The sequence below is a fragment of the Lontra canadensis genome, unplaced genomic scaffold (genome assembly GCF_010015895.1).
Source record: "Lontra canadensis isolate GAN:19392208 unplaced genomic scaffold, GSC_riverotter_1.0 scaffold1, whole genome shotgun sequence".
NCBI lineage: Eukaryota > Metazoa > Chordata > Mammalia > Carnivora > Mustelidae > Lontra > Lontra canadensis.
The window spans coordinates 68,702,185-68,716,708 of record NW_022630995.1 but is presented as its reverse complement, the minus strand read 5'-3'; the positions used below and the strand labels follow the sequence as shown (position 1 = coordinate 68,716,708).

The window sequence follows — 14,524 nt, the reverse complement described above, 5'->3', positions numbered from 1 at the left end:
CTTTCTCTCTCTCAAATAAATAAATATCTTTTCTTTTAAAAAAAGAAATCAAATACTGGGGGTAGGTATACTCAATCTTACTGCTTTCAATTCTTTCAGTGCCAGAGGTAGGAAGTATATTCATGTATATGCATACTAACTTGTACACACACACACACACCTGCATCTATACATCTATATTAACAACAACAAACCCATGAGTCCATATTGTTACCTCTGAACCCATGAGTCCATATTGTTACCTCTGACTTCAGTTCAGCATTATAGGATTCCTTCTAGCCCGCCTTCCTTCTTTATTTCTAACTTCTTTCTCTGATATTGAGAAACTGGACTCTCCCTATTTTATATTTACATATTTGGTTAACCATACTATACAAATAAAATAGTTTTAGAATTGTTAATTCATACCTCTGTAAGAAGTAATATACTAACAAAAGTACAGTGTTTGTATTCTTTTTTTAAATTTAGCCTTATAATATCCAATGTTTTCTTAGATCAGATCCTTTATTTCCCATTATTTTCATTAAATTATCATTTTTGTAGTTTTATTTATCATTTGTTATCATTTTAAACAATATATTAACAGGAAGTTAACAATAAAGCAGATTGGGAATATGAAATTCTAAGGAAAACTTACAAATCATTAGTAGCACAACAATCAGGATTTGAAAAAAATAAGAATGGAGAGAGAGCCAATTTCCTAATACAGTTATATGTTTTCAAGGGCAAAGTGACCAGGAACTAAAACATAGTTTCCCAAATATTCCTTACTTTTGAACTTCATAGAATACATTTCAAATAGGCAAGTAAAAAGTAGTACTGTTATTTCAGCACAGCTAGCAGAATTGAATACTTTATCTATATTCCAGAAACCTTTTTTCCATTTCCCCACCTCGCAAGCCAGCCTTGATATTCCATTAATACCAAGAGGCTTTCTCTGTAGAGACAATAAGTAGGGTTAATGTCTGGATGTAGAAAGAGCAAATAAGGTCTCTCTTGTCTCTTTCACTTTTCTTTGTTGCCTTTTGATTCTATCTACCTTGATTAGAATCACTCCTCAAAAAGGTGGGATCCTTAAGTACACATTTTGTAGAGGCTCAAAAAATTTAGGCATTGTAATACAATCTTTACCTTCATACATTTGAGATCTCCAAAAAGCCGCTTTGAAGTGTTAATTTTTAAACACTGATAACTGTGATATTGTGATTTATAATGTAAAAAAAGAAAGCCAGAGGCTCAAAATAGTCACTTTTGTCAAAGGACCCACATCAGCAAACCAAGGCTTAATATCTAACCTAATTGCAGTTTCAGCCTCCCAGGAATGTAACCTTTAACCAGTCAACATAGAATTTCTTGGTCAGCTAAGAAATTTTACTAAAAGATCCCTTCCATTCCATTAGAAGGATGACTTTGCCTCCAATAATGGATTCCTTTGCCGATAATTTCCTTTTTTCCCCACTTGCTACATTCAAAAAGCTTTCCTTTTTTGCAGCTCTATAGAGCTCTCTTTTATTTGTTAGGTAGGATGCTGCCTGATTCATGAATCATTCAATAAAGACAATTCGAATTTATAAATTACTCAGTTGAATTTTTGTTGCTTAACAAGGGTAAGAAATAAATATGTTTGGTAAATATCTTTGTTCCCTTTTCTGGCAACGTGGTCCTAAAACCCTTGGAATTTCCTAAGCTTGGAGAGCTTTAAAGATGTCTTTTCTTATGTTAATGAGTGACTTTTGGACCTCCCCAAGGGCAGAGCCTGGTTGTCTGGGCACTCAACCAAGAGATTAGGGGGTCTGAATTTTCTATCCCTCCTCTCTACCCAGGCACCTGGGAGGGGAAAAGAGCTGGAGATTGAGTTCAATTCCCAAGGGCCAATTATTTAATTAATCCTGCCTGTGTAATAAAATCTCAAAACAAAACAAAACAAAACCAAAAGGACTAGGTTTGGGGAGCTTCTGTGGTGGAGGTGCTGGGAGAGAGGCGTTCAGAGAGCACGGAAGTTCTACCTACTTTCCCTGCCTGGCCCTGTGCATCTCTTCCACCTGGCAGTTCCTGAGTGACATCCTTTTATAATAAACCAGTGTTCTAGTAAATGAAATGTTTTTCTGACTTCTGTGACTAGTTCTACTGAATTAATTGTACCCAAGGAGGGGGGCACATTTGATTTACAGCCAGATGGTCAAAAGTACAGGTAAGAACCTGAACTTTTCAACTGGCATCTGAAGTGGAGGGCAGTCTTGTGGACAGAGCCCTTAGCCCATGGAATCTGATGCTATCTCCAGGTAGATAATGTCAGAACTGAGTTGAAACTTAAGACACTCAGTTGGCATCCATGGAGCACTGGGAAACTGATGGTGTGGGAAACCCCTATCTTCACATTGGAATGGTCCCACAATCATTAATAACTAAAGAGTGGCTCTGAAGGAAACAATTAGAAAGTAGCTACTGAATGTTATTCCCAGAGTTTACATGAAGTTAAGCTGTCCTGTTCAGCTATAGGTTTCTTTGGTTTATCACATGATCTAAAATGAGAACATAAACTGTATACAGCTATATAATCTTTAAGTTTGAAATCCATTCTGGCATACTTAACACTAATTACTAAAATTTTTAAATACCACACTTACTGGAAAACAGAAAATCACGACTCTTGGGAGTCTTAGTATTTTGCAAATGGTATTTGATAATTATTATTTACAAATATCACAGTATTGGAAATGCTGGGTTTATCTCTTTGGCCCCTTCATCCTGAATGCCACTTGTAATTACTATGAAAATAATAGACAGACCTAGGTAGAGCATGGGATTCATTTCCTGGTCTCTTAGTTTAGTTAATAAAGAATGGTACACACTTAAAGTACCGGGTTCAGGGACACCTGGGTGGCTCAGTGGGTTAAACCTCTGCCTTCGGCTCGGGTCGTGATCTCAGGGTCCTGGGATCGAGCCCCACATCAAGGTCTCTGCTCGGCGGGGAGCCTGCCTCTCCCTCTCCCTCTGCCTGCCTCTCTGCCTACTTGTGATTTCTCCCTCTGTCAAATAGATAAATAAAATCTTTAAAATAAAAAAAAAAGTACCGGGTTCAGTCTTTGCTAGAGCACTTGTACTTTTTAAAATTTAGTTAGAACTAACTGAAATTTATTGTATTCCTCTAAGAATGAGCATATAGAAAAACATATAAAACAAATAATCAATAAAAAAGCTCGAAGGGAACAATCTGATCAGTAATACTTGTCTCATTTTAAAATTTTCTTTATTTTATCCTGCTGTTTAAATTACGTATCTTTATGATATTCAGCCCTTAACTGCATAGAATAAAAGCTTTCAGATTTTTGGTACTAAGAAACAACTACAAAAATCTAGATGGACATTTATTTTACAGAAAATTTGAGCAAAAAAAAAAAAAAAAACAAAGGTCCTTTTTTCTTTCTTAAAATAATATAATCTGTTTTTTGATAGTTTTTTATAGTTTATATATCAAATAGACATATTTGATAGTTTAAGTCTTCTTCTTTTGATAGTTTATATCTCAAAAATTGTTCTAGGCTTTGTGAAAATGGCATCATACACAGCATAATGTGGAAGTGGAATTCAAGTTGTTGAATCTCATCAAGCTACAGATACTAGGTTGGTTTGAAATTTAATAATAGGGCTGCCTCATAGCTTTTAAAAAGCCACTTAATAATAGATATGAGATAATAAGTCTATTTTTTTCCCCAGAAGATCTTTTTAAAATTCCTGCAACTATAAAAATGGCGGTAATGAAAAAAAAATGTAGACATGCTGATCTCATTTCAGAGAACAATTTACCCATAATCCCGGACTTCAAAATGATCCACAAAATGACTTTGTCATGAATCACAAAACAATAAGGAATTTTAAGGGAAATCTATTTCAAAATAGTCCAAACAATTTACCAACATCATGAAACATCTAAAAGTAATTATACTTCATTGATGAGGTGATATACCCAAACTAAAGATACAGAAATCAGGGAGTTCTAAACAGCTCCTCATTTGTTCTTTCCCTCAATACGGAGATTAGAAAACTAAGGGGCAGAGAGGTTGGCTGACTCATCCATACTTACACAATAAATTCTGGCGTATGTCCCACCTGATTCCAATTATAGCTTTATGATACACTATAGAAGGTTTTTTCTTTCTTTTCTTTCCTCTTTCTTTCTCTGTCTCTTTTTGTTATATATTACAATATGCTATTATATATCTATAACATAAAATAAAATAACTTAAACAGAATAATATTATAAGAATCCATATTTTATAATATTTATCACTGAATTTCTATGAAAATAAAATTTGAGGTGGAAAATTTTGTTCTTAAATTCAAGGGTTTTTTCTTTGCTATTGTGACTGCTGTCTAGGATCTCTATTGGGATTGTATTTGTTGCATTTAATTTAAGTAATGAACAAGGGTGAAAAATTAATGGTTCTGGGGGCATCTGACTTTGGATGGAGGTTATTTCATTTGTCAGTATGAGACATGACAACATTAGTTCTGCTCAGTTACTTGTTTCTAGAGCTAGACATTAGCCTTGTATTTGGTGAATCTGCCTCATATTGTTTGCAAAGCCGCCTCTCCAAATACAGCAGGCATATTAATCAAATGCGGATTGATGTAATTTACTAATGGTAAGAATGAAAATAAATCTAGACTACATCCAAATAACTCACCAGTGAAATACCAAGGCTTAGCCAATCTTACTTGCATCATTACCTTGCAAAATGTTGTCTGTAATTTCAGCTAAACATTCAAATCAGTAAACATGGATCTTAAATAAATTTAACCGCAATTCATTTAATGTGCTGAAAACATGTTATATAGTAGAAATTTGATTGACTGCCATCTACAGTTTTCAACCATTTTATTTTGTAAATAAGAAAACCAATGCTCAGAAAAGTTATTAACTTAGTCAATGTCTAAGAAGTAAGGGCAGAACTCCAAAATTCAGTCAAGTTTTCAATTTATATTAAAACATATAGCTGGTGATCTAGTCTATAAGCACTTACTTTATCTGAATTCCAATTTCAAATAATAAATTTTGAACTTATTATAAAATCCGAAATATTTTAAAACATGTAAGCTTAATTTTCAATATTACATATATGATATGTATACCACATATATATGATGTATATAAAATTAAATATATACAATATATATATATATATGTACACACACACATACACCCATATTTATATATATATATACACATATATATATATAAAACTTACGTGAATAACCTTGGGGGAAAAATCAGTATGCAATAGAATTCAGTACCTTTGCATTAATTCTTGGCCATTAAGATTTTTAATCTTTTCCCACATTTTCTCCTTTAGGTCTTCAAAAAGAAGACTTTCTGAAAACTAAGGTGTCAAAAACCCTCTAGTTTAAGAGTTGTACCCTAGTCCTGTAACATGAAAATTTTGCTTTTCTTTATACTACTTGATATTTGTCATCACAAAGAAGAAATTCCTTTAATCTATCTTGTTATTATGGGTTGATTTATGCTCCCCTGAAAAATACCTTGAATATGACCTTATTTGGAAATATGGTCTTTACAGTTGGACTCAAGTTCAAATCAAGGCTTTAGGACAGATCCTAATTCAAAATGGTGGTGTCTTTAAGGGGGAAATTTGAAACCAGAAGTGAAAAATTCTTTTTTTTAAAGATTTTATTCATTTATCTGGCACACAGAGAGAAAGTGTATGCATAAGCAGGGGAAGCAGCAGAGGGAGAGGGAGAAGCAGGTTCCACACTGAGCAGGGAGCCCAACACGGGGCTTGGTTCCAGAACCCTCAGATTATGACTTGAGCTGAAGGCAGAAGCTTAACCAACTGAGCTACCCAGGGACCCCTGTCAGATAGCCTTTAACTCTCGTAGCTTCTTTATTATTTACTGATACTTTGGTTTTGATGATTTTTAAAACCATTAGATGTTATGTTCAAACTACTGACAGATACTCAGTAATCAATTAAGATTTCCTAAATGCTTTGGACCAGTCTATCTCATTTTTATTTCAATTCTTTCATTGACATAATTTTTGGTGAAAAGGATCCAAGTTAAAATTTCAGATAGTTGATAAAGGTTACTGAAGCTACTAAAATTTTACATTTCCACAACTACACTTACACCTGCATATTAGCTGGTTGTATAAACACAAATGTATGCACAAACTCAGAAGAATGGTTAACTTTTCTGGTTGTGAAATTTCAGATGATTCTGAAGCGGGACACAGATTTTAACTTTGTAAAACCTCTATATTGTGACAATAGCTACAAAATAGGGTGCTAGCATGAGTCTCTAGACATATCTTTGTATGTTTGCATATCCATACACTTACCATGAAGGACTGGATGATCTAAAGTAAATTTTGGCTCCCTCGGAAGATGGGTACTAGTAGGATGACTATAGCATTTATCATTAAACAGAGAGACTTTTGAGAGGGAAGAGAGGAGAAGAGTTTTTTAATAAGGATGTGGGACAATAACCATAATATGGGACTTTTGCTGTGTGTGAATAGAGGCAGATAATCACTCTACTTGTGCACAGAAATTGATGTAGCAGTAAGTTAAAGGAAAAGGGAGGGGAAAGAATATTTTAAAATATTAAGAAATAGCAAGGAATTATGTAGAGTGGCAAGGGATACAATATGATATTCACCTTTTTCAATACTCAATATTCAATAAACCTTACTGAAGGGGGGCGCCTGGGTGGCTCAGTGGGTTGGGCCTCTGCCTTCAGCTCGAGTCGTGATCTCAAGGTCCTGGGATGGAGCCCTGCATCGGGCTCTCTGCTCAGCGGGGGGCCTGCTTCCCCCTCTCTCTCTGCCTACTGCTCTGCTTACTTGTGATCTCTCTCTCTATCTCTATCAAATAAATAAATAAAATCTTTAAAAAAAAACCTTACTGAAGTATGTTTATAAAAAATCTATACGCTTTTCCTTGCAAAATGTTTCTCATGTCTAAGTACAGGAAAATACTCTACCACTTTTTTTTTTTCTGATAAATATCCTTCTCATAGAGAAGGGGGTGACTGTTGACAATCACCACTAAGTCAGAAAAACGGCCTCTGAGTCCATCTCTGGGCTTTGATTTTTCAAGTTAAGCATAAAATGAACAAGTATTATTTCTCCTTTTTCCTTTTTTTTTTAAATTCAAACACTGGCATGCATGGTTTCAGCCATCACTGAGACTACTTAAGGATGTTTTCATTTGTTTTGCATATTCACCTGTAACTCAATCCAAGTGCCACATTTTTAAAGTAGTGTTCAGAAACACAGCAACAAAAATACTATAGTCTCTTTGTAGTATTCAGGGTCATTATCAACTTCAATTGTTTCATCTTCGTCTTTACATAATTCTAAAATTTTTAATTCTGCCTGTAGTCAAGTTTTTTAAAAAAGTACACATTCAAATAATTTGCCCACTTAAAAAAGAATATTATATACACTACCTTTCAAGTGAGGGCTGTGTACATGCATTCTTTGCAGATGTAGATTTATTGGAACAAATTCTAATGTTTTCTCTCCTTTGCTGCTGCTTGATTTGAAAGAGGACCCTAGGCAGAAAAAACATTGAATGTTAATAGTAAATGAATAATAAATGTGTGTGTGCATGTATGTTGAAGAGAATGTTTGACATGGAAAAATATTACAAGGATTTCAGAAAGAAAAGTATATCTTGTATAAGCTGCTTTTCTTTATAGAGAAATTCAATTTAAAAAATTCTCAGTTATTCTTATAATAATCCCATGAGGTAAAATAGGGAAATCTATTTCTTCCTGGTCTATCATGCCGAGATGTTAGAATGAGAGATAAAAGATTTTTAAAAATTTTTGGCTCTTCTATATCCATAACAACGTGTATTATTGTTTTCACCTAACACACATGAAATGCAATTCAGTTTGAATATATAAAAAAGTTATTGCTTTCATACCTGTTTCCTTGTTAAGTTCTGTCAGAATATCTTGGTACATATTCACCATTTGATCACAGTGAGTAAGGACATTTTTCCGTAGATTGTCCCAGTGTGGAGAAAGCTCACCAAGTTCTTTCAACTCCTGGTTTCTGTTAAAAATACAAACGAGGAGAAAATATTTATTTTGATCTTAAGTCCACAGACAAGGAACACCTAATAAACATTGCCAAACTAATTAGAAATTGAGTCACCATCCGTTTCCAGAAAGCTCTATGCACTCATTAGGGAAAAAAAACATATTCTCCCACATCAGCCATAACAATATCTTTCAGGATATGTCTCCTGAGGCAAGAGAAACAAAAGCAAAAATAAACCACTGGGACTACATCAAAATAAAAAACTTCTGCCCGGCAAAGGAAACCACCAAAAAACCTGAAAGGCAACCTACAGAATGGGAGAAGATATTTGCAAATGATGTATCCAGTGAAGGTCTGTTATCTTAAATGTATAAAGAATTTATACAGCTCAATATCAAAAAACCAAATAATCTAACTAAAAAATGGGCAGAAGACATGTATAGACATTTCTCCAAAGATGACATACAGATGGCTAACAGACACGTGAAAAGATGCTCAACATCAATCATCATCAGGGAAATGTAAATCAAACCACATGAGAATCACCTCACACCTGTCAGAATGACTTAAAAAGACAAAAAACAAGTGTTGGTGAGCCTGCAGAGAAAAAGGAACCCTCCTGCACTGTTGGTGGAAATGCAAAATGGTATAGCTACTGTGGAAGACAGTACAGAGTCTCCTCAAAAAGTTAAAAATAGAACTACCCTGTGATCTAATAATTGCACTACTGGTATTTTTCCAAAGAATACAAAAATACTAATACAGAAGGATATTTGCACCCCTATGTTTATTGCAGTGTTATTTACAATAGCCAAATTATAAAGGCAGCCCAAGTGTCCCTCAATAGATGAATGGCTAAAGAAGTGGTACATATGCAAATACATATATTTATATAGAAATGGAATATAATTCAATCATAAAAATAATGAAATCTTGCCATTTCCAACAACATGAATGGATCTACAGAGTATGATGATAAGTGAAATAAACCAGAGAAAGACAAATACCATACAAATTTAAGAAAAAAAAAAAAACAAAAAAAGAGACAAACCAATAAACATACTCTTAACTTAGGAGAACAAACAGATGGTTACCAAAGGGGAGGTACGTGGGGGGAGGAATGGGTGAAATAGGTGAAGGGGATTAAGAGTACAGTTATCCTGATGAGCACTGAGTAACAAATGGAATTGCTGAATTATTATACTGTACACCTAAAAATAATATAGCACTGTATGTCAGCTCACTGGAATTAAAATAAAATTTAAAAAGTAATTTTAACACCAGGGAAGATACGAATAGCTTAGGTCACACAAACGTGAAAGTTCTGTATGTTGAAGAGGTGAAAAAAATACAAGTTAATAAATATTCTCACTGATAAAAAACTCACAAAGATGATGACAAAAACTTGCCACACACACACACACACACACACACACACACACACATATGGGACATTCAGTTAAAAAAGAAACATTAAAACTTCAATAGAAAAACCGCTAAATTCTAGGCTTCAATCATCGAAAATAAAATTATGTGGAAAAAAATAATGTGGGACGGGCTTTCTGATTATGTCTGAAGGAATAACAAGATATTCAAGTAACCCAGTTTATACATAATACAGCTGTAAAATTTTTTTAAAGATTTTATTTATTTATTTAACAGAGAGAGAGCGAGCGAGCGAGCACAAACAGGGTGGGTGGAGGGCAGGAGAGGAAGAAACAGGATACCCATAGTGCGGGAAGTCCGATGCAGGCCTTGATCCCAGAGATCATAGCCTGAACCAAAGGCAGATGCTCAACCAACTGAGCCACCCAGGCATCCTGCTGTAAAATTTTTTAAAGGCCCATGAATGGTATAATCAGGTATGATTTATTGGCCTCAGTTTCTCTCAAGAAGACAATTTAAGTAAATGCAGTACGCATAGGGTTTGTCTTTTCTTCATCAAAAGGAAGAGCTAATCATGCCATTTAAGTTTTAATTATTACCTTTTATCTAATTCTCTACCCTTTAGCCAAGTTAATTCAAATCATCAGAATGTCTTTTTAAATTATAATGATAAATGGCCTAATACGCTGTCTGGTTAGATCTCTTATTCATCTCTGTAACCTTTTACCAACAACATTTTCATGAGGCTAATTTAACTAGCAATAATGAACCTTCTTTGCTATTTTGGCTGTGAAACATGCTAAATACCAAGCTAATAAATTCAGAAGATGTAGAATCTTTAACATCCTGTTAAATGCAAGAATAATGGATGGTGTGCAAAAATGTGACTTGCCTTCAAATGTTTGTAGCTGCCTTTGTTTTGTTTCAAAAGGGATGCAGTATGGTACCGCTGCATCTTTTATCTGAGGTCTTTACAAATTTGTGAACATTAATCTCATTCTTAACTTTTCCACAGATTAGCTTCCATTACACAACATTCATGGGAAAAGAAATGATTAATTAATAGCCAATGAGGGTAAAGAAAGTTCATGACCCAAGTTGAGACAGGTGGGGGAGCCTGGAGAACTGGGGAGTCCAGTTCTCTGTGTGCACTCAGATAGCAGAGGATTCAGATTCAGGATAAAACAACAATAACCAACAAAAACAAATTATTCCGAAAACCTGAGATATCTAAGTCTAGAAGAATCTGGGCAATTGGGTCAGATGTGAGAGAGATAGCCAAGTGTGATATGTCAACTTAATACATAAGGTTTTAGGCTTTACTTCCAATATACAATTATGATGAAAATATTAGTTAAGTATTCCTATTTAACACTAATATATGTACCATGGGCCTACAATTTATGTTGTCTCTGAATCCTTATCAATAAGAAAGAATAATGAAAAGAGAGATGGAGTGGAATAATGAAAAGAGAGGGAGAGAAGGAAGGGTGATAGTGAAGCCATTGAACTGGGATGGAGGACATCTCCTTCCCTAACAGAAGCCCAGCAAAGCGAGGTGAGAAAAGTTTAGTGTTTTTGGGGAGTGACTCGAGATAAGCTGAAAGGAGTCCATAATCTGCTGTTTAAAATTTATTATACTCCTTCAATATGTCAAAGATTATATACTGAAATATACAGATGAAACCTGGCATTCACCGCTCATTTATTCTAAATGATGGCACTGAACAGCTACACATTCCAAAAGGGAAAAACAACCAACATAAGGCTCCTTTGCATTGAAGAAAACTCAAATACAGGGGGACTATAGAATAAAGGTATAATAGACCAGAGCAGAGTAATGAAAAGGTTAGAAAACAAAATGGGACATAGTAAGAGTGGTGGTAAATTTAAGAAAAATGAAAGACATTAATTACATCAATGCATTAAAATAGATTGAGTGGGGGGGCGCCTGGGTGGCTCCAGTCGGGTGAGCGTCTGCCTTTGGCTCAGGTTATGATCCCAGGGTCCTGGGACCAAGCCCTGCATTTGGTTGCCCGCTTGGCGGGAAGCCTGCTTCTCTCTCTCTCTCTGCCCCTGCTTGTGTTCCTCTCTCTCTGACAAATAAATAAATAAAATCTTTAAAAAAAAGAGACTGAGTGGGTACATGGGTGTCCCCAAATCAGGAAACTTTTCAGTTGGGAAGATAAGAGTTGTTTATACTGTATTTTAATTTGTTACTCAGCGAATAAAGCTTTGACATTGAAGGACCTTGCTTTGTATCTCAAGCCAGATTCTCCAGAATGTAGACTGGGATCAAGCAGTCCCAGGTCAGCAAGGGGGAGGTAAGTGGGGTGTCATAGGACAAAGAGAAAGTAGACATCAAGTGGGAGATTACCGAGTCGGGCAAAACTTCACAAGAAAACATGGCTGGTTCCTTGGTCATGTTAACAGCTCCGGATAACTTATATGGAACTAAAGCATCTTAGAAAAGTTTATTATATGGAAGGAGAAACATTTATATACCAGTTCCTTACCACCTTCTATAGTATTTCATTTGTAAAGATTCATCGTATGGGACATTAACTCCTCAGCACTTCTAGTTGTCTCTTCTGAGTGGCTACTGAGGAAAAAATGTCCCAGTAGAGACAGAAGTGTCCTACATCTGGTCATAGGTACCAGAACCACTCTGGGTCTTTCCAGGGTAGATGCCACAGGGGGCATGTTAATATCTGGTCTTCACCCTGTGGGGAGGCCGAGACAGCTGGTGGTGTTAGGACATAGGTGACAATGGTGGCAGTATCTGGAGCCCTCCACTGAGCAAGTAGGCAAAACCTGAGCAGAGTTTAAGGTTGAGCCAGTATAAAAAAGTACATCAAATGTGCCCATGACAGGCAACACTCTGGAGAACTTAGATTTCCATCATTTCTTGATATCCATGTAGCATATAAAACAGCATCCTCATATCTTCCCTAAAAGGGAGTTCCAGTATAATCCTTCAAAGTGATGGCCAGATGCAATTCCCCCAAATGAGGTCGTGAACCATGCTACAATATCTGATATTTCAATTTCAGTGATCTTAGGGGCCTTAGTTGATGTTCCTCATTTTCCTCTATCACTCATTCTCGATTTTCCTCAGATTCCTCTAGAACTTCAGCTGGTCTAGGTTGCTGCCTTATGAGGTGACCCAGACATTAATCCCAGTTAATTAGGTCCTTGGTTTCCCTGCTCTTATGGAATCTTAGTTGCTATAATTTCCCACTCACCTCTGAGCATGGAGCACACCAAAGTACTAGACATATTTCTCTTTGCTCAGATTATGAAGAGCAGCCCTACTTACTCATGGTGATAGGTACAGTAACCCTTGCTATCTTTGCTAGTCCATCATAGTGAAAAATGCATGATAACCAGATCACATGTGAACCAAACATAGCTTCCAGATGAGTAGGACTCTTTATGGGTTATGGACAGAATTACCCCATCCCATGCCTCAAGAATCAGGATTCTAACTGGCAAAGTCTAAGGTGGTAGGGAAAGGAAACACAAATCCACTAGTGGGGCATTGGGATTGATTGAAAAAAGGGCTCACCCCATTTCCCAGAGCTGTGTGTTCTACCTATAGTGGGCATAACATCTTCTATCGGCTGTTGGTTTAGCATACAAACTTCATCCTGGAGGTCAGTACTCCAATCCTGAGGTTTTGTCCCCCTACGGTGGTGCCATAGCTGAAACTTTCATGATTAATATTATTCCACTATTGTATCAGGTTTGTGGCTTTTGGATGGTGGGGCAAGCACACTGTTGCACTCCTTTGTTATAGCAAGTGTCGTTTGGTAGGAACGATGTTATGTGGGACACCGTATCATCAGACCATGCATTGCACAAGCTGTCAGATGTGGCTGATGGCAGTGGCGCTGTGAGCAGGAAAGACAACCACATATTCAGACTTTGTTTCACCTTCTTAGGACAAATTGCTGTCCTCTCCAAGTTCAAAGGGATCCAACTTAATTGGCCTGCCACCAAATAGTTGATGGGTTTTCTCCAGGCATGGAATCCTCTAAGCATCCACTGTCAGTTATAGATTAGTGGCTGGTTAAGCACCAGACAAAAAGTCTTAGTGATATATGTATCATAAACAGAGTTCAAAAAAGCACAAGTATTTTTGTGCCTCTATGATAAAGGTCTTTTTGTGTACATGTCTATATGTTTTATGTTATGGATTTCCCCTATTATTTGTCATTGTGCCAACAGATGTTAGAGGTGGAGTGACCATATGTGTCACTTTATACCCGTTCTTGCACCGTGATTATTCCAAAATATCCTGTTAAACTAGCCAACTTATGGGACACAAGAATTAATAGAACTTTTTTGATATAGTTAAAAAAAAAAACTACTACAAACTCACAGAATGTTGCAGTTGGAAGGAAGTTCAGAGAATAATTTGAAACCTCTTGTTTCACAGATGGAAGCATCTAAATGAAATAGCTTGTTAGTCTCAGAGTCACTAGAATACCAAGTCTTTTAGACTATAATCCCCATGTGCACTCTTTCCTCACCCCATGTAACTCCCCAGTGTAAAAACAAAGAAGCACACACACACACAAACTAAACTAAAACACACAAAAAACGGAGTGCCTTGTTTCTGAAGGTACTTAATGTACATAAGCTGAATGAGTAGGGTTTGGAGCGAGTGGAGCTATTGACTTCTAGGACTACATTTGTAAGCTTTCATGTACTTTTAAAGTTGACTTTGAACAAAAGATAAGTCATAATTCAATACTTCTACTTCTGAACCTTTTAGTTAGAATGGCACAGCTACTAGGTATGCCGTGCCGTGCATGAAAACTGATATTCTCTAAAATATGTTCAAGTGCATACTGGTGTCCAGTATTATAAGACCCATAGAGAGAGCCTGGTCTCTGCATTGCTCCGCCACATTTCTCTAGGGAGCAATCTTGGCATTGATGTTACAGTTAAATACACATCTTCACTAAGCCTTTGGTGTGAATGGCGAAAGAGATGAGCTGTGTAAATGCATTTTTAATCTACAGAAAAATATTTTTAAAAAATACTCCTTCCCTCTATAAT

The 14,524-nt window shown here is 36.0% G+C and overlaps 1 protein-coding gene across 6 annotated transcripts in view; it reads right to left on the bottom strand.

Moving 5' to 3' along the window:
* The window catches only part of INPP4B (inositol polyphosphate-4-phosphatase type II B), an 807,880-nt gene that overhangs the window by 162,782 nt on the left and 630,574 nt on the right, over positions 1-14,524 (bottom strand). For all 6 annotated transcript variants that reach the window (XM_032857097.1, XM_032857105.1, XM_032857119.1 and 3 more), the window contains 2 exons: positions 7,953-8,083; positions 7,471-7,575 (listed from right to left, as the gene is read on the bottom strand). In XM_032857097.1, coding sequence (XP_032712988.1) covers positions 7,471-7,575; positions 7,953-8,083 — 236 coding nt within the window. The remainder of the gene's footprint in view (positions 1-7,470; positions 7,576-7,952; positions 8,084-14,524) is intronic.